The sequence below is a fragment of the Sinohyriopsis cumingii genome, chromosome 15, assembly GCF_028554795.1.
Source record: "Sinohyriopsis cumingii isolate HCF-2022 chromosome 15, ASM2855479v2, whole genome shotgun sequence".
NCBI classification, from domain to species: Eukaryota; Metazoa; Mollusca; class Bivalvia; order Unionida; family Unionidae; genus Sinohyriopsis; species Sinohyriopsis cumingii.
This window is the reverse complement of record NC_142975.1, coordinates 41352202-41374560: the sequence shown is the minus strand read 5'-3', so window position 1 is coordinate 41374560 and position 22359 is coordinate 41352202. Positions and strand designations below refer to the sequence as shown.

The 22359-nt window shown below is 34.7% G+C and overlaps 1 protein-coding gene across 5 annotated transcripts in view; it reads right to left on the bottom strand.

Annotated features, from left to right (window-relative positions):
• Positions 1 to 687: 687 nt before the first annotated feature.
• The window catches only part of LOC149781676 (cytochrome P450 4F6-like), a 68652-nt gene continuing 46980 nt past the window's right edge, over positions 688 to 22359 (bottom strand). For all 5 annotated transcript variants that reach the window (XM_089935766.1, XM_089935762.1, XM_089935764.1 and 2 more), the window contains 5 exons: positions 19902 to 20067; positions 12962 to 13091; positions 6714 to 6992; positions 4010 to 4075; positions 688 to 3048 (listed from right to left, as the gene is read on the bottom strand). In XM_089935766.1, the coding sequence (XP_089791892.1) occupies positions 2934 to 3048; positions 4010 to 4075; positions 6714 to 6992; positions 12962 to 13091; positions 19902 to 20067 (756 nt within the window). In that variant the 3' untranslated portion in view covers positions 688 to 2933. The remainder of the gene's footprint in view (positions 3049 to 4009; positions 4076 to 6713; positions 6993 to 12961; positions 13092 to 19901; positions 20068 to 22359) is intronic.

Sequence of the window (22359 nt, the reverse complement as noted above, 5' to 3'; positions counted from 1 at the left end):
TATCCTTGCTATTACTATTCACAGTCCTTGCTAAAACACCATTCACTATCCTTCACTATAATACTATTCACTGTCCTTGCTAAAACACCATTTACTATCCTTCACTATAATACTATTCACACTGTCTTTGCTATAACTACTATTCACTGCCCTTGCTGTAACTACTATTCACAGTCCTTGCTACAACACCATTCAGTTCTTTGTCATAATATTATGCAAAGTCCTTGCTATAACAATGTTCACTCCCTTACTATAAAACTATTCATAGTTCTTGCTATAACACCATTCAGTCTCCATCTAACATTCTTCACTGTCCTTCATTAAAACCCTGTCCCCTATCCCTCAGTATAAAACTATTAACTGTCCTTGCTATAACACTCTTTACTATCCCACACTACTATTCACTGACTTTCATTATAACACTGTTCATTATCCTTCACATAAACACTATTTCATGTCCTTGCTATAACACTGTCCCTATCTATTACTATAACACTATTCACTGTCCTTCACTATAACAGTTCTCAGGGTTGCCTTATACTGAGTTAGATTATTCTGAAAACATTAGTGTCATCTCAAAAATGGAACACATGACTGAATTTGATGTGGGACTTTGTTATACTGATGTACACTGTAGTGAGGGACCATTTTACTTCAAGGGGTGCATTACAATTCAGTAAGCCAACATAAACATCTTTTGCTTTATTAAACAAACAGTTACATAATTATCAAACAAAGCAAGCCTCATGATCTAAACTATGGGGCTTGTAAAATGCTAAAATGGTACCAGGTAACAATTTATATTTTTTTAAAAAAATAACAGAATTTAAAAATTAACAAATCATTGACTCTACTCTTGCATATATATTCAATTACAAAATACAATATATTTTTGCAAATCAAAAACTATGTCCAGTTACATAATATGACTGCATAATTGCATACAACTCACTTACTAATATAGGTATTTACTAATTTAAGTAGATGTTATACAGGTATTAACTGAAGTACATAGTTTGTGTTTTATAAAACAATTTTCAAAAAAGTCTCCTGAATTATAATGAAGATAATAAGAAAAAGATATAAGAATAGTTACAAATAAAAAAAAGCAGATTCAACCAGTAATATGTGTCTACTTTGATATAATGGGCTGATGTAGAAAAGTATGGCTTAATGATCAAAAATTACAAAATCTTGTAAATGGCACGCTACAATTATCAACTGCTAAAATTTACACTGTCTATATTAGCAAAAACATGCATTTCACCGGTTTGTACTGACAAAAGGTATACACCCTATTGGATAAAATTAATAATCTATTCTGTAAATGAAAGTTTATATAGGAAAAAAACATAAATAATAACGTTAAGCACCACTTTGGGACAGTCATTAAGACCATCAAGGTTACAAATATTGTATTTGATATTTGGCACAAAATCTACAGATCATTTTCCGCTTGTGCATGTGTAGCTGCCACTGATTTACTCTCATTTACACTGTGAAATATCTAGGTGTTACAGGTGTTACACTGTACTGTATATAGAATGTTAGAACTGACTGAGTTATAGCTTGTGGCGAGTCCTTTTAGGATTTAACTGAATATACAAGATAATTAATAAATTGGACAGGTAGGCTCCACTCTTGTCTGTGAAGATGAGTTTAGGTTACATCTGGAGATCAGCAGACTGAGTCAGAATATTACACCTGCATGTCACTTTTCTACAATCAACTGCACCCTTCAAGTATAACAGAGTCAATCCACTTTACTAAAATCAACTGCACCCTTCAAGTTTAGTATAGTCAATCCACTTTGCTACAATCAACTGTACCCTTCAAATGAAATGTAGTCAATCCGCTTTACTACAAACAACTACACCATTCAAATGAAATGTAGTCAATCCACTTTACTACAATCAACTACACCCTTCAAGTATAGTACAGTCAATCTACATTTTGTGTAATGCATCGTAAGAAATATTCCCTTGAGGCTGTAAATCATGATGCTACATCTCACTTTGCTAGAAACAATATTATTCTCTTCAGAAAATCAATTATTAAAAAAATCATAATGTATCAAATCACTCAAGTTGAATAATTAAAAAAATAATATTGTAACAAGTCACTCAAATTCAATAATAAAATAAATGACTGATGCTATAAATACTCCTATAGCATGGTACATGAATGTAAACAGAGAACACTGACAGCACAGTATTTTGGTACAATCATTAGATATAAGTGAAAACTTTCGCTGATTATGAAAAAGGCCTTACCTAGGAGAAACAAGTATTGCTTTAGTCATGTGTATACAATCACATGACAATTCTATATTATTTGGCATACCTCAGTAAAGATGAGGAATGCACTGGAACAATAGCAACATTAAGTCAGATTATCATAGTTTGTGATTGGCTGGCACATCAAATAGTGGTAAAGCCGAGTCAACAATATTCACAGTTAAACACACCTCTGTCTGTGTGGGTTTTGAGTCTTAGGTTTTGCCAATGTTGGTATGTGAGAAAGCTTGCCAGTAGCTTCCCCTAGGCTGGTGGTTTTTACCAGGGTCTCCCAGGTTTTTCTTCTACCAGTCATACTGGCTGCCATGTTTAGCACTGACAAATGGTGTTAAACCCAAAACAATAATAACAAGCATCATAAACAAGCAAACATGGTGTTCTTAGAAAGGTAGTTTTCTTTATCAAACAAAAACAAACAAAGCAGATTGATGCATACAGTTTAGTCAGAATTCTATGTTTTAGTCTGAATCAATGAATTATAAAATTTCATAATGTACTGCGAATGATGTTCGGATCAACTGGCTTGTCTATAAAACTATAGTGAATGCCCAGATTAGCTTGGACTTAATACATGTATGACTGTCCTTCTTTACCTTGTGCTCTAGGAATATCTCTGACTTGACACATGTATCACCATCACACTGTGCCTTGTGCTCTAGGAATGGCTCTCATCATGATTCCATTCTCAGCTCTCATCACAACACCCATCTTCTTCCTCACTACATGGTCAGGGTCCACTTCTACAATGAATCTGGTGAGAGAAAAAAACAGGTTCTGGCAAATAGATCTTGTATGTACACAACTCCGTAAAGAGATATCTGCCAAGAGACATTTTTACATATCAGGCTTGTTTCATCTGGTTTGGCATTAGCTCAAACATCCGCTCTGCATGTGGTCCTCAAGAAGAGATATTTTATATATATGTAGTTAATCATCATGTAAGAATAACTATCACACAGTTTCTAGGTGCAAGCATTTCCTGGAGCATATATGAAAGAACCAGTGGTCTCAAACTACTTCAAATTTTAGTAACAGCTGCTGTTTGATGGCAGATTAGCAATTCATTTTACAGAATGTTTATTTTGGAATATTAAATGGCAAATTGGTATCATATGTATAACCAGGAATGACTTTATCCTGGATGCTTTCTCGCCAATTTGTTTAAATTCTGTTGAGCAGTTTCTGAGAAGTTGTTTGTTACAAAGTTTTTCTATTATTAGTAACTGTGGCTACATTTGATTGCTGATTGACATTTGTATAAACCTAAAAGCTCCCTATGACAGAATGCTTTCTCATATTTAGTAAAATCTGTGAAGTGAAATCTGAGGTTTTTTAAAAAGATTTTTTTATTATTTTCCCTAATTTCTATAATGGCAGCCAAGTCACATTTGATGGTTGATCTGTACTGTTTGTCTTAAAGTGAAATCTATTTTGTCTGGATAATTTCTGTCAAACTTGCACAAATTCTATTGATCAGTTTTACATAAGTCATTTACAGGTTTTTCTTTGATGGCAGATTTGAATCCATTCACAAATCTGGAAGGCCTTGATACCAGAATACTCCTTGTAAAATCAGGTACAAAATGGTCAAGTGGATTCTGAGAAGTTTTAAATAGGAATTATGAATGGACAATGATCAGTGGACCATAGACCAAAACATTATAGAAATCATAATATCAAGAAGTCTGCTGAAAAAGGAAAGAAGCATATACCTTCGCAAGATTCGTCCTATCACCACTTTCATCTCAATCATGGCAAAATGCTGACCAATACAGTTCCTGAAATGAATAAACTCAATACTTCAAACTATGCCAAATTTATTCTTACCACTCTGATGAATGAATGAAGTATTATATTTTGTAATATCATATTCAATATTAAACAAGGTTTCATTTTACCACATCCAGATGCTGTCACATCATAAAAAATATTAAATAAGGTAGTTGATTTTAATAGCTTACATATGGTTTCTTTTCTAAAATCAAAATGATCATTAAAAATTAGCATTTTAAAAGGCTGAATGCCCAAAGGGCATAGCAAATTTTTAATTGAGAAATCTAAAGTCTGTTAGTATTATCTTTAATAAACATTCTAATAGGTTTTAAAACCAGTATAACCAAACCAAAGTGTTCAAGTCTCTACAAATATTCAAGCCAGAATGACCAATTCTGAGTGTTCAAGCCAATACAAATCTTAAAGCCAGAATGACCAATTCTGAGTGTTCAAGCCAATACAAATCTTCAAGCCAGAATGACCAATTCTGAATGTTCAAGCAAATACAAATCTTAAAGCCAGAATGACCAATTCTGAGTGTTCAAGCCAATACAAATCTTAAAAGCTAGAATGACCAATCATGTGTTCAAGCCAATACAAATCTTAAAGCCAGAATGACCAATCCTAAGTGTTCAAGCCTATACAAATCTTAAAGCCAGAATGACCAATTCTGAATGTTCAAGCAAATACAAATCGTAAAGCCAGAATGACCAATTCTGAGTGTTCAAGCCTATACAAATCTTAAAAGCTAGAATGACCAATCATGTGTTCAAGCCTATACAAATCTTAAAGCCAGAATGACCAATCCTAAGTGTTCAAGCCTATACAAATCTTAAAGCCAGAATGACCAATTCTGAGTGTTCAAGCAAACACAAATCTTAAAGCCAGAATGATCAATTCTGAGTGTTCAAGCCTATACAAATCTTAAAAGCTAGAATGACCAATCATGTGTTCAAGCCAATACAAATCTTAAAGCCAGAATGACCAATCCTAAGTGTTCAAGCCTATACAAATCTTAAAGCCAAAATGACCAATTCTGAATGTTCAAGCAAATACAAATCTTAAAGCCAGAATGATCAATTCTGAGTGTTCAAGCCTATACAAATCTTAAAGCCAAAATGACCAATTCTGAATGTTCGAGCCTATACAAATCTTAAAGCCAAAATGACCAATTCTGAGTGTTCAAGCAAATACAAATCTTAAAGCCAGAATGATCAATTCTGAGTGTTCAAGCCTATACAAATCTTAAAAGCTAGAATGACCAACCATGTGTTCAAGCCAATACAAATCTTAAAACCAGAATGACCAATCCTAAGTGTTCAAGCCTATACAAATCTTAAAGCCAAAATGACCAATTCTGAATGTTCAAGCAAATACAAATCTTAAAGCCAGAATGACCAATTCTGAGTGTTCAAGCCTATACAAATCTTAAAGCCAGAATGACCAATTCTGAGTGTTCAAGCCAATACAAATCTTCAAGCCAGAATGACCAATTCTGAGTGTTCAAGCCAATACAAATCTTAAAGCCAGAATGATCAATCCTGATTGTTCAAGCCAATACAAATCTTAAAGCCAGAATGGCTGATTTTGAGTGTTCAAGCCAATACAAATCTTAAAGCCAGAATGACCAATCCTGAGTGTTCAAGCCTATACAAATCTTAAAGCCAGAATGACCAATTCTGAGTGTTCAAGCCAATACAAATCTTAAAGCCAGAATGACCAATCCTGAGTGTTCAAGCCAATACAAATCTTAAAGCCAGAATGACCAATCATGTGTTCAAGCCAATACAAATCTTAAAGTCAGAATGACCAATCCTGAGTGTTCAAGCCAATACAAATCTTAAAGCAAGAATGATGAATCCTGAGTGTTCAAGCCAATACAAATCTTAAAGCAAGAATGACCAATCCTGAGTGTTCAAGCCAATACAAATCTTAAAACCAGAATGACCAATCCTGAGTGTTCAAGTCTATACAAATCTTAAAGCAAGAATGACGAATCCCGAGTGTTCAAGCCAATACAAATCTTAAAGCAAGAATGATGAATCCTGAGTGTTCAAGCCAATACAAATCATAAAACCAGAATGACCAATCCTGAGTGTTCAAGTCTATACAAATCTTAAAGCAAGAATGATGAATCCTGAGTGTTCAAGTCTATACAAATCTTAAAGCAAGAATGACGAATCCCGAGTGTTCAAGCCAATACAAATCTTAAAGCAAGAATGATGAATCCTGAGTGTTCAAGCCAATACAAATCTTAAAACCAGAATGACGAATCCCGAGTGTTCAAGCCAATACAAATCTTAAAGCAAGAATGACCAATCCTGAGTGTTCAAGTCTATACAAATCTTAAAGCCAGAATGACGAATCCTGAGTGTTCAAGACAATACAAATCTTAAAGCTAGTATGACCAATTCTGAGTGTTCAAGCCGTTACAAATCCTAAAGTTAGTATGACCAATCCGGAGTGTTTAAGCCTATATGAAAATATAATTTAGGTAGATGAGCTTTCCTGACAAAGCTTTACAAATACTCATATACAGAATGCAGAATTATGATTCCAATCTTGCAACTATACAACAAATTTTCATCTTACCAAAGAGCCATGATAATTCAAATTCTATTGGGTAGAGAAAGGGGGATTTACCTCGATCCAGCAGAGAAAGGTAAGAAAGAGAAGCTGTCTTTGTTGGCCATATTTTCTGGCAGAAATCTCTCAGGTCGGAACTCCATGCTATCCTCCCACACCTCTGGGTTATGATGAAGATTGTAGAAATTCATAGCAATAACAGATCCCACCGGTATTTTCATGCCCTCCACTTCTATCGGTTCTGTTATGACTCGCTCAACAAACTGCACAGGGGAGTGATAACGCAGGCCTTCTTTTATAACCATAGTCAAATATTCTAATTTCTGAACATCTTTCCTGAAGGAGAATTATGGAGAGTTCATACATAAAATAAGAGCGATTAATGAATGTTGCATAGCAAAGGGTCCCACTCAGTACAATTTCTTTTACTGGGCCTGAAACTGAGAAACTAGTGTTGGGAAACCAAAATTAGCGGCAGATGGACATTCAGCTTTGTAAAGGATGATGTAGAATATTTTAAATCTGCAAGTTGTCAGAAACACAAGCATCTTGAGCTGGGCACCACGATAAATTATGTACCGTGTTTTTTTCTGAACATAGCACGATATGTCCCATGGTACCATATATGTTTTGGGGCAGAGGCCAGTCATGTTTTTGATTAATTTCTGTCTGTCAATTGCTGGAAAATTATTTTCCTCTGATTTATAGTTTAATAACAACCATATTATATCCATGAAATTATTTGGAAAAAATAATAATTGTCTTGAGATATAAGACAAGAAAATATTTCAGCTCATTGGTCCCACCACCACCTTGAAACCTAAATGGCCAGCACCTTATGACAGATGAATATGCTGTGAGATGTAAACTGTTGTATAAGTGGGGTGGTGAGACTTGCACTATCACTGACATTGTTAACACATTAACCCTGGTGATGAGTTTACGTGGCAGGAGGTAATAGCCTACTGCCGAACTCTGTAGCATCAAGGTCATGCATGATACACTAAAGTGGGTGGTATTATAGAAAGGTAGATTTCACAGAATAACTGTTACAGTACTTAAATACATTCAATGTTAGACAGAAAGCTCATTAATTTACAGCACTTTCAAACTCTGTTTTTATGTATTGAATTTAAGGGTGATAATCTAAGCATGTATTTTAACAAAACGAAAATTCAGTCTCTAACATGGGGACTCGATTTTTAAAAATCATTTGCAGTGGATAGTTATCAACAAGAAAGTCTAAACAATATTGTTCTGTTTTCTTCTCTTTAATTTCTACTTGAACAGTGGCAATACTTTAAGCTGTCAACAAACATACCATTTCTAGCATGTGTCTCAGTAAAGAAAAGTCTCAACAACAATATTGTAACAAGATGTAATTCTAACTTTGTGTCATATTCAAAACAGCTGCTGCTCTCTGTGATACATCCACCTTTAAGTTAAAAATGTTTTTGTTTTATCCTCAGATTCAATGAATAAATCTGATTCCTCTGTAATTATTATAGACAAATTGTGAGTCCGTCAACTTAAACTTGCTCCTTAAAAGAAAAATGCTGAAGAGCATACTTTTGAACTGACTAAAGGTAAAATGGAATTTAGCTAAGTTTATTTATAGATGATTAACATTGTGCATTAGGGAATTAAACATGGGGTAAAGTTTTCTGCAAATGTGGAGCATCTATAACTAAACATTGAAAATTATGACATTATTCCCTGAGTCTTCTTTACTTGCTCTCTCTCTCTCTCTCTCGTCTCTGAGGTCACTCTGCACAGAAGCTTCACCTCAGTCTAGACACCATAAAATGCAAATAAATATGGTACTCTCCATTATCCCCAGCAGCAAAAGTGACCATTATCACCAAATATGACTATATTTCTTAAAATTAAAACATGCGCAGGCTTTTTTGAATAATTTAAAATGTATAGCAGCAAATCAATCCAGATATTTGAAAAGTCAATTATTATTTATTATTTCAAGTTATAAAAGTAGTTGCAGGGCTTAGTGTGTGATACTGAAATTTTAGGTGAGTGATGCAGAATCAATGACTAAACATTGGTATCACATTCCAGATCAGCAACGTAAGATTAAGTGTGCATGAAATAAAATTACACTAGTAATATTTACCATTAATTTTTGACAGATGCAACCATTTCAAAAAAAAGAAAGTTAATTTGAACTATTTTGTCATGAATAATGAAAACATGTTCATATAATTCCATTTATAGCAAGATTCCTCCAAAATTTCTGTAAATTCTTACTGATGGAAACTACTGATGTACCATTACAGTGAATAAGTACTCTGGTATGTACCACTGGAAAGAAATACAACAGAAAACCAGTATACAGGTAATACCATACACCTCTACAAGCAACATATCATGTAAAAGGTAAAGATGTGACATTAAACAACAATGGGGAATAGCTATGTCCAAAATGGAGTAGATGAGGCACATTAGTCAATTAAACAAAATTCACATGTAGTTTACCTACCTAATGCTGTTCAATTATTTGCACAGATTACAGCTTTGGTTGTAACATGAAGTGTGAATGGATTGACAGATGGAATGATAGACAAATGGAAATCAAGATTAATATAAGGTTCCTAAATCTCAATGAATGTCCAAATAACAGTAGTTGTTGTTGTTGTAGGGTTTAACGGCATTTTTCAGCACACGATAGGCTATATATGACGGCCAGTATTAATGGTGGAGGAAGAACCCAGGAAAACCCTGGAAAGAACCACTGACCCACGAGAAGCTACTGGCAAGCTTTCTCACATACCCACATTAGCTGAATCCATGACTCAAACCCATGCAGACAGAGGTGAGATGGCAGTGATCTGTAACAGAGAGCGCTTCAGACCAATCAGCCACTCAGGGCCCCTAAATAATAGTAGAAATCATGATGATGATGTCCTAATAACAGTAGATGCAATCATGATGATGATGTCCTAATAACAGTAGACGCAATCATGATGTGGATGTCCTAATAACAGTAAATGTAATCATGATGATGATGCCCTTATAACTGTAGTATCAATTATGATGCCTTAATAACAGCAGTAGCAATGATGATGATGATGATGATAATGATGATGCCCTAATAACAGTAGTAGCAATGATGATCATAATATCCTAATAGCAATCATGATGATGATGCCCTAATAACAGTAGATGCAATTATGATGAGGATGTCCTAATAACAGTAAATGTAATCATGATGATGATGCCCTTATAACTGTAGTATCAATTATGATGCCTTAATAACAGCAGTAGCAATGATGATGATGATGATGATAATGATGATGCCCTAATAACAGTAGTAGCAATGATGATCATAATATCCTAATAGCAATCATGATGATGATGCCCTAATAACAGTAGATGCAATTATGATGAGGATGTCCTAATAACAGTAAATGTAATCATGATGATGATGCCCTTATAACTGTAGTATCAATTATGATGCCTTAATAACAGCAGTAGCAATGATGATGATGATGATGATAATGATGATGCCCTAATAACAGTAGTAGCAATGATGATCATAATATCCTAATAGCAATCATGATGATGATGCCCTAATAACAGTAGATGCAATTATGATGAGGATGTCCTAATAACAGTAAATGTAATCATGATGATGATGCCCTTATAACTGTAGTATCAATTATGATGCCTTAATAACAGCAGTAGCAATGATGATGATGATGATGATGATGATGCCCTAATAACAGCAGTAGCAATGATGATGATGATGATGATGCCCTAATAACAGCAGTAGCAATGATGATCATAATATCCTAACAGCAACCATGATGATGATACCCTAATAACACTTGTAACAATCATGATGATTATGCCCTGATAACACCTGTAGCAATCATGATGATGACCTAGAAACACTTGTAACAATCATCATGATGATGCCCAAGTAACACTTATAGCAATCATGATGATGATACCATAGTAACTCTTGTAGCAATCATGATAATGATGCCCTAGTAACACTTGTAGCAATTATTATGATGATACCCTAGTAACACTTGTAGCAATCATTATGATGATTCCCTAGTAACACTTGTAACAATCATGATGATTATGCCCTGATAACACCTGTAGCAATCATGATGATGACCTAGAAACACTTGTAACAATCATCATGATTATGCCCAAGTAACACTTATAGCAATCATGATGATGATACCATAGTAACTCTTGTAGCAATCATGATAATGATGCCCTAGTAACACTTGTAGCAATTATTATGATGATGTCCTAGTAACACTTGTAGCAGTCATAATGATGATGTCCTAGTAACACTTGTAGCAATCATAATGATGATACCCTAGTAACACTTGTAGCAATCATTATGATGATGTCCTAGTAACACTTGTAGCAGTCATAATGATGATGTCCTAGTAACACTTGTAGCAGTCATATTGATGATGTCCTAGTAACACTTGTAGCAATCATAATGATGATACCCTAGTAACACTTGTAGCAATCATAATGATGGTACCCTAGTAACACTTGTAGCAATCATTATGATGATTCCATAGTAACACTTGTAGCAATCATTATGATGATGTCCTAGTAACACTTGTAGCAGTTATAATGATGATGTCCTAGTAACACTTGTAGCAGTCATAATGATTATGTCCTAGTAGCACTTGTAGCAATCATAATGATGATACCCTAGTAACACTTGTAGCAATCATTATGATGATGTCCTAGTAACACTTGTAGCAATCATTATGATGATGTCCTAGCAACACTTGTAGCAATCATTATGATGATGTCCTAGTAACACTTGAAGCAATCATTATGATGATGTCCTAGTAACACTTGTAGCAGTCATAATGATGATGTCCTAGTAACACTTGTAGCAGTCATAATGATGATGTCCTAGTAACACTTGTAGCAATCATAGTGATGATACCCTAGTAACACTTGTAGCAATCAAAACGATGATACCCTAGTAACACTTGCAGCAATCATTATGACGATGTCCTAGTAACACTTGTAGCAATCATTATGATGATGTCTTAGTAACACTTGTAGCAGTCATAATGATGATGTCCTAGTAACACTTGTAGCAGTTATAATGATGATGTCCTAGTAACATTTGTAGCAATCATAATGATGATGTCCTAGTAACACTTGTAGCAATCATAATGATGATACCCAAGTAACACTTGTAGCAATCATTATGATGATGTCCTAGTAACACTTGTACCAATCATTATGATGATGTCCTATTAATACTTGTAGCAATTATTATGATGTCCTAGTAATACTTGTAGCAATCATGATGATGATGATAATGACAATCACAGCAGTAGTAATCATCATGATGATGGCAGTCACAGTTTCAGATATAATTAAAGGAATAGTGACACTGCCAACGAGTGACAGTGAAATAATTGTCTTGTAAACAATTTACTGCAGATAGATTTAACCATAATGGTGGTAAGTTAGGAAAACTGCATTACTTTTCTTGCCTAAAATTGTTATTGTTCCCACTGTTACAACAAAGTCATAAGGACATCATTCTTGTACATACCAAGGCCCAGCTATGTGGAGTGAATTGCACATAGATCTCAGACACAAGGACACTGTAACCTCATTCAAGATTACTCCTAAAACTGACTGATCTCATCTACAAGAACACATTAAAAAACTTAAGAATGTTTGCTTCCATAATTATTGTCAGCACCTTTGTTTTTTAATTCCATGGTGTATATTTTGTAATCTTGTCATTGTATAAGTTATGTGTTATCTAGTATTGTAAAGCACATAGACCTTCTAAAGATTAAGAACTGTAATAAGTCCACATTATTACTATTATTATTATTACTATTATTAGTAGTATTGTGATAACTAACAGCTACCTCGCTTGGTGCTCAGCATTAAGTGGTTAGTGTTACGACTGGTCGGCCTGTTGTCATGATAATAACATAATAACCTCTTGATGCTGAGCACCTAGCGAGGCAGCTGTTAGTACCATTTTTCTAAGTCTTTCGTTTGACTGGGCCAGGGTTCAAACCCACAACCTCCTGCTTCCGAGATGGATACTCTAACCACTAGGCAACCTGAGTGGTCTAGAATTAAAATGGACTCTAAGCATATCATGTGTAATTATAGTAAGCTATCTCTACAAGGATTTTTTGGAACAGTCCAATTCTTCCTCTCTAGAAAATTGTTCAGAGGGGAAAATTTCTGACTGGTAAACTCAGATACAGCTGTCTTGTAAAACATAATTGTTTTAGATGACTCAGCAACTTTTTCTTACAACTTACATAGTAATGTAGTCTGAATCACGCCCTTGTAAAAGTTCATCAACCTCTTCTCGTGCATGCTGCTGAATGTCAGGGTGTGTTGCCAGGGAGTACAAGATCCAGCTGATTGCACTTGTTGTTGTATCATGACCTTTGAAAGAATGGTACAATCAATACACAAAGCTACATACTTGTTGTATCATGACCTATGAAAGAATGGTACAGTCAATACACAAAGCTACATACTCATTGTTGTATCATGATCGTTGAAAGAATGGTACAATCAATATGCAAAGCTCCATACTCTGTTGTATCATGACCACTGACAGAATGGTACAGTCAAAATACAAAGCTACATACTCACTGCTGTATCATGATCTTTGAAAGAATGGTACAACCAATATGCAAAGCTCCATACTGTTGTATCATGATCTTTGAAAGAATGGCATAGTCAATATACAAAGCTACATACTCACTGCTGTATCACAATCTTTGAAAGAATGGTACAACCAATATGCAAAGCTCCATACTGCTGTATCATGATCTTTGAAAGAATGGTACAGTCAATATACAAAGCTACATAATCACTGCGGTTTCATGGCCTTTGAAAGAATAGTATTCAATATACAAAGCTACATACTTGTTTTATACTAAGGTTGGGGAAACGCAATGTAAGGATGCATTAAAGCTCTCAGGCCAAGATATTTTCGTACACATCCAATAAGCTGTTCCTATGACTTGATATACATGTAGTTTTGTATTTACTGCATACTCCTCTGATGCTTTTTAAATCAGCTATTGAGTGTGAATGGGAGTTTGATAAAGAATACTGATGCACGGATATCGATGAAAACACCTAAACTGTTTAGCATGAGTATGCAATACAGAAATATGGACTGAACATCTGACTATCCACCATCATGTTATATATACAACATAAAATGGCTAGTTAACACAATTAAGGACCAGTGTGACTATACCAATGCACCTGTAGACCTGTAACTTTCTAGGCATAAAAACGAAATTAATGCTCAAATTTGCAGAAATTTGATCTTTATATGATACAATCACATGAGGGGCCCTGAGTGGCTGAGTGGTCTAAAGCGCCCTCCGTTACGGATCGCTGCCATCTCACCTCTGTCTGTGTCTCTGTTTGAGTCTCAGATTCGGCAAATGTGGGTATGTGAGAAAGCTTGCCAGTAGCTTCTCATGGGTTGGTGGTTCTTTCTGGGGTTTTCCAGGGTTCTTCCTCCACCATTAATACTGGCCACCATGTATAGCCTATCATGTGCTGAAAAATGGCGTTAAACCCCACAACAACAACAACAATCACATTTAAAGATAAAAACCACAAATATCATACAGATTTGCATTACCTCCCCTCCCACTGTTGTTGTTGTAGGGTTTAATGCCATTTCTCAGTACAAGATAGGCTATACATGGTGGCCAGTATTAATGGTAGAGGAAGAACTGGGAAAACACCTGAAAGAACCACCAACCCACGAGAAGCTACTAGCAAGCTTTCTCATAGACCACTCAGACATTCTGTCCCCCCCCCCCACTGTAAATCTGCTTCCAATTCATTGCAGTACAGAATAACATCAACTGCTAAATGTGATCTCATCATTACGACATTTTAATGTAAACATGTTTGTCAAATATAAATAACAAAAGTCAACAAGAAATGGTCAGTGGGGAAAAAAGGGCACAGTCAGTGGGGAAAAAAGGGCACCAAAAAATGTCACCATTATGTGTCTGAATTCAATGGGAAAAATTAACAGCAAAATTAGGTTAAGAAAGATGAAGCACGTGTACAGTTCATTACGTTCCAGGGTCTATGAACGGTGTCTGTACAAATTTCATACTGCTAAATTCTTCTCATATGCGTTTCTGTGTGCTTTTATCCATTGTAAATTTCCAAATAATTAGCGCGTGTATGCCTATCTGTTTGAATGGCTATGGCAAGAATAATTAACAATCAACACATGCTTTCAGCATGCATATAATTTTTACTTCAGATTTTGTGAATATCGAAAGAAACGTGTGAAAACCACTATACTAATCATTGTGCAGAGTGCAGAGAATGACTTGCATTTGTGAACTTGCTTTTCCATAATGGTAAAATATTTATATATAAAATAGGAAATTAATAACAAGTTCATAAGCAAACACCATACATATGTAAAACCCGGGAACTAAATGCAGTAGGCCTGCAATGGTTGCGAGTCACTTTTACAAACAAAATTAAGCTGAACGCATGTACAATTTCATACCTTTTCAATTTCCAGGTAATAAAGCGGACATTATTTAATGGTCAACTGATTGTGTCTAATAACACCGCCAAGCCCAGCAAACATGCTGGTGGCTTTCATTTTTTTATGTTTATTAAGCTGTGAGAAACTTTTATCAACCACGCATTGTCTGCTGCTTGGTTGTGTATGCAGTTAAAAAAGAAACACATGTCAGTTATTGTTTGGGCAATGATTGTATACAGAATTAAATGAAGACAATCACAAAGACAACTTACTGGCTTTACTCATGGATTAGTAATAAGTAACATTTCCAATAATGTTTTTTTTGGCATAACACTTCAAAAACCTGGTGAAATTATTAAATTTTAGAAGCTACACCACAAATGTGTTATATTAAAATTCATATGCGAACTCTTCTCCAAAATGATAATAAATGTTTTACACACTATTTCTCTTACTTAAAAAAAATTAATTTCCCAGTACAAGAAAAATACATGTACATGTATTTAAAATTTCAGGAACCATGCCACGATCATATTATATTCTAATTCATACGCAATCCCTTCTCAAAATTTTTTTATACACAATTTCATATACTTTGAACAAAAAATATTTTTTCATGTGCGGAGAATGAATATAAGAAATTTCAGGAGCCATGCCACGACCACGTTATATCTGATTTTGCATTATCGCGGTGCGCGTTATGGTTGGGTCACATTGTATATCATGATCTTATCATGTCAAACATAAAATGGTAATATCATGATAAAACTTTAGACTCATGATGATATGTGACAGTTCATGTGAAAAGCAGCCATGTGACATTGAGCAAGAAATGCTAAAAAAACCACTCAAAGTATGACATTAAATTTGTATATGACTTGATCACATGGTTTTAATATTTGCCATTTTCAAGCATGACCGATGCTGAACTTATGAAAATCTCTTTGCAAACTTTTCATGGATTCTGGAGATGACAATGAATTTAGGGTAAGTTAATCCCTAATATTAAATAATATTTCAAAACAATGATAAAATGAAGATACGTACATAATCATTCATGTATTTTTCATAACTGATCAATTTGATTATTCTTTGCTGATTGACTAATGACTCCAAACGTTATAAAAAATATGAATATCTATGACGTTATGTCACATTTGTCCTTAGTAAATTGAAAAATATAAAATCTAAAAATTATTTCAAACATATGTCATCACTCATACCTTCTATGACCTTTGGAAAAAACATCCAAATAAAAGTGTATATATGCAAAATAGTGTAAAGTGAGTAGAATCATTATGTGTGGGACAAAAAAAGATTGTTTACGACAGCATAGGTTCAGTGGCACAACTGGTAGAACTGTAAATACATTTATAATATTTTACATAGCTATCAAGGAAACCAGTTTGAATTCCATTATTTCCCCACCACCACCACCATCTTACCTTATTCCTTAAACTAAATTGTATGTTTAGAAAAATTTTAATTTTAAAAGAATAGAAGGTGATAAAATTAATGTGTTTATCTTTCATGTTATAATCAAGCTTGTCATACGATGGAAACTTGTACAAGTCAATTGAATCTTAAAAATAATTAGGTTTATTTAGGAAAATATACAGAAACAGAAAGATGTAATTTTAAAGTATATTTTGCTATAGAAAACTGAAGCAACTTTGTAATTAGTGCACAATTGAAAACTCTTGATTAAACACTTTTTGTGAGTTCGTTTCAATGGTATTTTTAGCAGGCCCATTAAGGTAGATTATTGTCTGCCAATTGTATTATCTTTTTTATCTAATGAAAAGTAGCCCAAAATATTCTATCTGGCTAGTTACATTAGCAATTTTAAGTTTAGAATTTTGGGAAAATGTCCATAAGCTCATATTAGAATAAAACAAAAGAATCGTTAACTGTACAACGAATTTTTATTTTTAACAAAAAATAATTATATCTTGAAACCTTTTGTGTACTAAGTGTAAATTGTATTTATTATCTGAATATGTAATGGAAGATATATTTGGTAGTGTGCTTGCATCCACGTCTCATTCTCTGTCATCTGTTTCAGATGATGCTTGTATAATATAATAGACCAAGAGGAAGGGACCAGATGATTTCTTCATAATATGGAAAATATGAACCCCTGAGGATGCAGAATCAAACAGTGATAAGGAAGTCCTTAATAATGAATCTGATAATGTAGTCACTGAAGAAAAAAAAACAGGGATCAATAAAATGATGGTGGGCAATTTTATCAGTAGACTTGCTGTTGTGGAGAAAACTGTATTGTCCATCAGAACCAATATGCAATTTTTGACCACATCATTAACATGAGGGGAATGCTAAAGGATGACAGACATGCAGTATACTATCACGAAGCTGAGATACTGCCTGACAGTGGAAAGACTGGAAGGAATGTCTTCCCCAGTTCTTCAAGACACTATGAGGCATAGAGTACTCTGTGTATCACATTTTATATCATTTTTGAAACCTCAAATCAGGAAGAGATCCAATTAATACTTAAGGTCATGGGACAGACAACCAAGATCGACATGCATCTAGATCTGATGCAGAGTGCAGTGTTGAAATGACATCTTCAAGAGTAATTGTTTAACACTGTGACAGGATTTGTCAGGCCATGTCATCACAAGTCTAAGACTCTAAGAGGAGTGAGGAGCTTCAGTTAACTAAAATGTCAGTATTTAATTATTAAATATCATTTCATGCCATGAAATAAATTTTAATGAGAAATTGCTGATAGCTCTATATATGTAACCAGTTAATGTTTGTGCAATGGTTCCTTATAATAATGATGTTACACGAGCAAAATGGCATGCATTCCCTCTCATGGTCATGGATAAACAAAAATGGCACAATATGGTGCTAAAATTAATATTATTATGGTTTCAAAACATTATTCTATCAGAAAAGTAAATATCAACATTTTGTATCAAAAGGCTGATTTACAGAAAAGTAAATATAACCATTTAATGTCATAAGGCTGATTTACAGAAAAGTAAATATCAACATTTTATGTCATAAGGCTGATTTTCACGTGAACCAACTGATAAGGACAGTTTTCCCGTCAACCAGCTCATAGCACAATTATACATTGCCAGAATCATCTCTACGTCATTATCAAGCCTTCTCAAGATGTTGACTAAAGTTGAAACACCACAGTGAACACCATGCATCCAACCCACTCAGATTTGTAATGGCATAATGCACTGGTACAGGGGTCAGCAACCTAAGGCACTCGTGCCACAGGTGGCACGTCAAGACGGTTTTTGTGGCACGCAAAGGGCAGCCAAAAATCTCACTTTTAACAGTGTTACTCTTTTACTGGTGGCACGTGCTCGTTCATTTCATAGTTAATCCAGAAAAAAGTGGCATGCTATGTAAAAAAGGTTGCCGACCCCTGCACTGGTAGATCAGGATCTGTGCTGTTTGGCTGAAACTGTGCAAAAAGTAAGCCTAGACCTTGATCTATTCACATATTATATGATGGCAGATCTATGATACTCACACCAGGGTACATGTTATCTACCAGTATACTGTGATTTTTACAACATATTCCAATTAGATCAGAGTATGAACAAAAAACATTCCAAAATAGACCAGTGTATGAACAGATAAAGACTGACAAATAAAATACTCAGAACAGACCAGTGTATAAAGAGATAAAGACTGACATAAAATACTCTAAACAGACCAGTGTATGAACAGATAAAGACTGACAAATAAAAAACTACTCCAAACAGACAAATGTATGAGCAGATAAAAATGGACAGATAAAATACTCCAAACAGACTAGTGTATGAACAGATAAAGACTGACATAAAATACTCTAAACAGATCAGTGTATGAACAGATTAAGACTGAAATAAAATACTCCAAACAGATCAGTGTATAAACAGATAATACTGACAGATAAAATACTGCACACAGACCAGTGTATGAACATATAAGACTGACAGATAAGAAAACACAATGTATGAAAAGATAAAATACTCCAAATAGACCAGTGTATGAACAGATAAAGACTGACAGACAAAAGAACTCCAAATAGATCGGAGTATAAACAACTGACAGATAAGATACTCTAAACAGACCAGTGTATAAACAGATAAAGACTGACATAAAATACTCTAAACCGACCAGTGTATAAACAGATAAAGTCTGACATAAAATACTCCAAACAGTCCAGTGTATGAACAGAAAAAGACTGACAGATAAAATACTCCAAACAGACCAATGTACGAACAGATAAAAATGGACAGAAGAATACTACAAACAGACCATTGTATGAACAGATGAAGACTGACAGATAAAATACTTCAAACAGACCAATGTATGAACAGACGAAGACTGACAGATAAAATACTTCAAACAGACCAATGTATCAACAGATAAAGACTGACAGATAAAATACTCCAAACAGACCAATGTATGAACATATGAAGACTGACAGACAAAATACTTCAAACAGACCAATGTATCAACAGATAAAGACTGACAGATAAAATGATCCAAACAGACCAGTGTATAAACAGACAAAGACTGTCAGATAAAATACTCCAAACAGACCAGTGTATGAACAGATAAAAATGGACAGATAAAATACCCCAAACAGACCAATGTATAAACAGACAGACTGATGGATAACAACTTATGAATCTTAAAATATGGTCATTCAAAGCCAATTTTACCTTCAAATAAGAATGTATCCACCTCATTCCTGATTTCCAGTGGCGTGAGACCAACACTGTTTTCATCTTTTGCAGTAAGCAGAATGTCTAGGAAGTCCAGATATCGACTCTTCTTTTCACAGCCCTCAGAGGCATCTGTTGTTTGATTGGGAAGACCTTCCTCTTCCTGAAAAGATTTCAGCTAGACAGTGTCAATGTATCATGTATGTTCTGGACTGGGATTGGATGTGGAAGGTGTCTGTAAAGTACAGCAAGATGATAGGTCTCTCTCTCTCTCTCTCTGACTAGTAAGGACATTATTATTTCCATTGTAGAATATTGATTGGCAGTTAAATGTCTCAATCAAATGATGATGCAGACCTTTTGAAATTCATCTCATCTGAGATCTCATTATTATATAATTCAACTCATCTGAGATCTCAATATAATTCAACTAATCTGAGATCTCATTAATTCAACTCATCTGAGATCTCATTATTATATAATTCAACTCATCTGTGATCTCAATATAATTCAACTAATCTGAGATCTCATTAATTCAACTCATCTGATATCTCACTGAAATAATTTAACTCATCTGAGATTTTTCATTACTATACTTCAACTCATCTGAGATCTCATTAATATAAAACTGCAAATAAAATCTGGTTAAAATCCAACAAATAAAGAGTCACTGTTGAACAATCCTCAAGGGTGACTTGAACAATCAGGACCAATGACACCAATGAAAACAGAAGTCATTCAAAATCTCATTAACTGAATGCTGCCTAACAAAATCTGCTTGAAATCCAAGCATGTTAAATTGCTTATGTCTTACTGGCAGAAATGGAATATTGGCACATCTTGTTGAAATTGAATAATAATAAAGAGCCTAAATGTACACAAATGAAAGTGGGAAGGACATACATATGGAAAAAAGAACAGAGGAATGGAATGGCAAATAAATTGAAAGTCCAAATACCAACATCTTTTCCATGAAAAAAACTGGAAGACAAAGAAATTCTGTAAAGATCATAGTAATTTATGTGCCACTGGACATTATCCTGAATGAAACATTTGTAATTTTCATCATGTCATGTAGGCATGTTGTTTAAAATTTGTAATTTTCTTCCAAGTTATGAGCAAACATAATCCCCAAATAATCAAACCAACATAGCTAAATACTTCTCTTTGAAACTCATACTTGGTTCCTGTATGATTTATATATCATTTAATAGCAATCTGAACTTTTATTGTGGCTGTAACAACTACCTTATAATAGCCAACATGAGTAGTTTCAGCAATGTATATGTCCCCAAAAATCCAAGAGTTGGGTAGTTTTTGTTAAGTGCATGTCCCCTACAACCAATCAGAGGGTAGGTTTGTAATATACATGTCCCCTACAACCAATCAGAGGGTAGGTTTTGTAATGTACATGTCCCATACAACCAGTTAGAGGGTAGGTTTTGTAATGTACATGTCCCCTACAACCAATCAGAGGGTAGGTTTTGTAATGTACATGTCCCATACAACCAATTAGAGGGTAGGTTTTTTAATGTACATGTCCCCTACAACCAATCAGAGGGTAGGTTTTGTAATGTACATGTCCCCTACAACCAATCAGAGGGTAGATTTTGTAATGTACATGTCCCATACAACCAATTAGAGGGTAGGTTTTGTAATGTACATGTCCCATACAACCAGTTAGAGGGTAGGTTTTGTAATGTACATGTCCCCTACAACCAATCAGAGGGTAGATTTTGTAATGTACATGTCCCATACAACCAATTAGAGGGTAGGTTTTGTAATGTACATGTCCCATACAACCAGTTAGAGGGTAGGTTTTGTAATGTACATGTCCCCTACAACCAATCAGAGGGTAGGTTTTGTAATGTACATGTCCCCTACAACCAATCAGAGGGTAGATTTTGTAATGTACATGTCCCATACAACCAGTTAGAGGGTAGGTTTTGTAATGTACATGTCCCCTACAACCAATCAGAGGGTAGGTTTGTAATACACATGTCCCATACAACCAATTAGAGGGTAGGTTTTGTAATGTACGTGTCCCCTACAACCAAACAGAGGGTAGGTTTTGTAATGTACATGTCCCATACAACCAATTAGAGGGTAGGTTTTGTAATGTAGCTGTCCCCTAAAATCAATGAGAGTTTAGGTTCAGCAATGTACATATCCCCTACAACCAATCAGAGGGTAGGTTTTGTAATGTACATGTCCCATACAACCAATCAGAGGGTAGGTTTTGTAATGTACATGTCCCCTACAACCAAACTGAGGGTAGGTTTTGTAATGTACATGAACCATACAACCAATTAGAGGGTAGGTTCTGTAATGTACATGTCCCATACAACCAAACAGAGGGTAGGTTTTGTAATGTACATGTCCCATACAACCAAATAGAGGGTAGATTTTGTAATGTACATGTCCCATACAACCAATTAGAGGGTAGGTTTTGAAA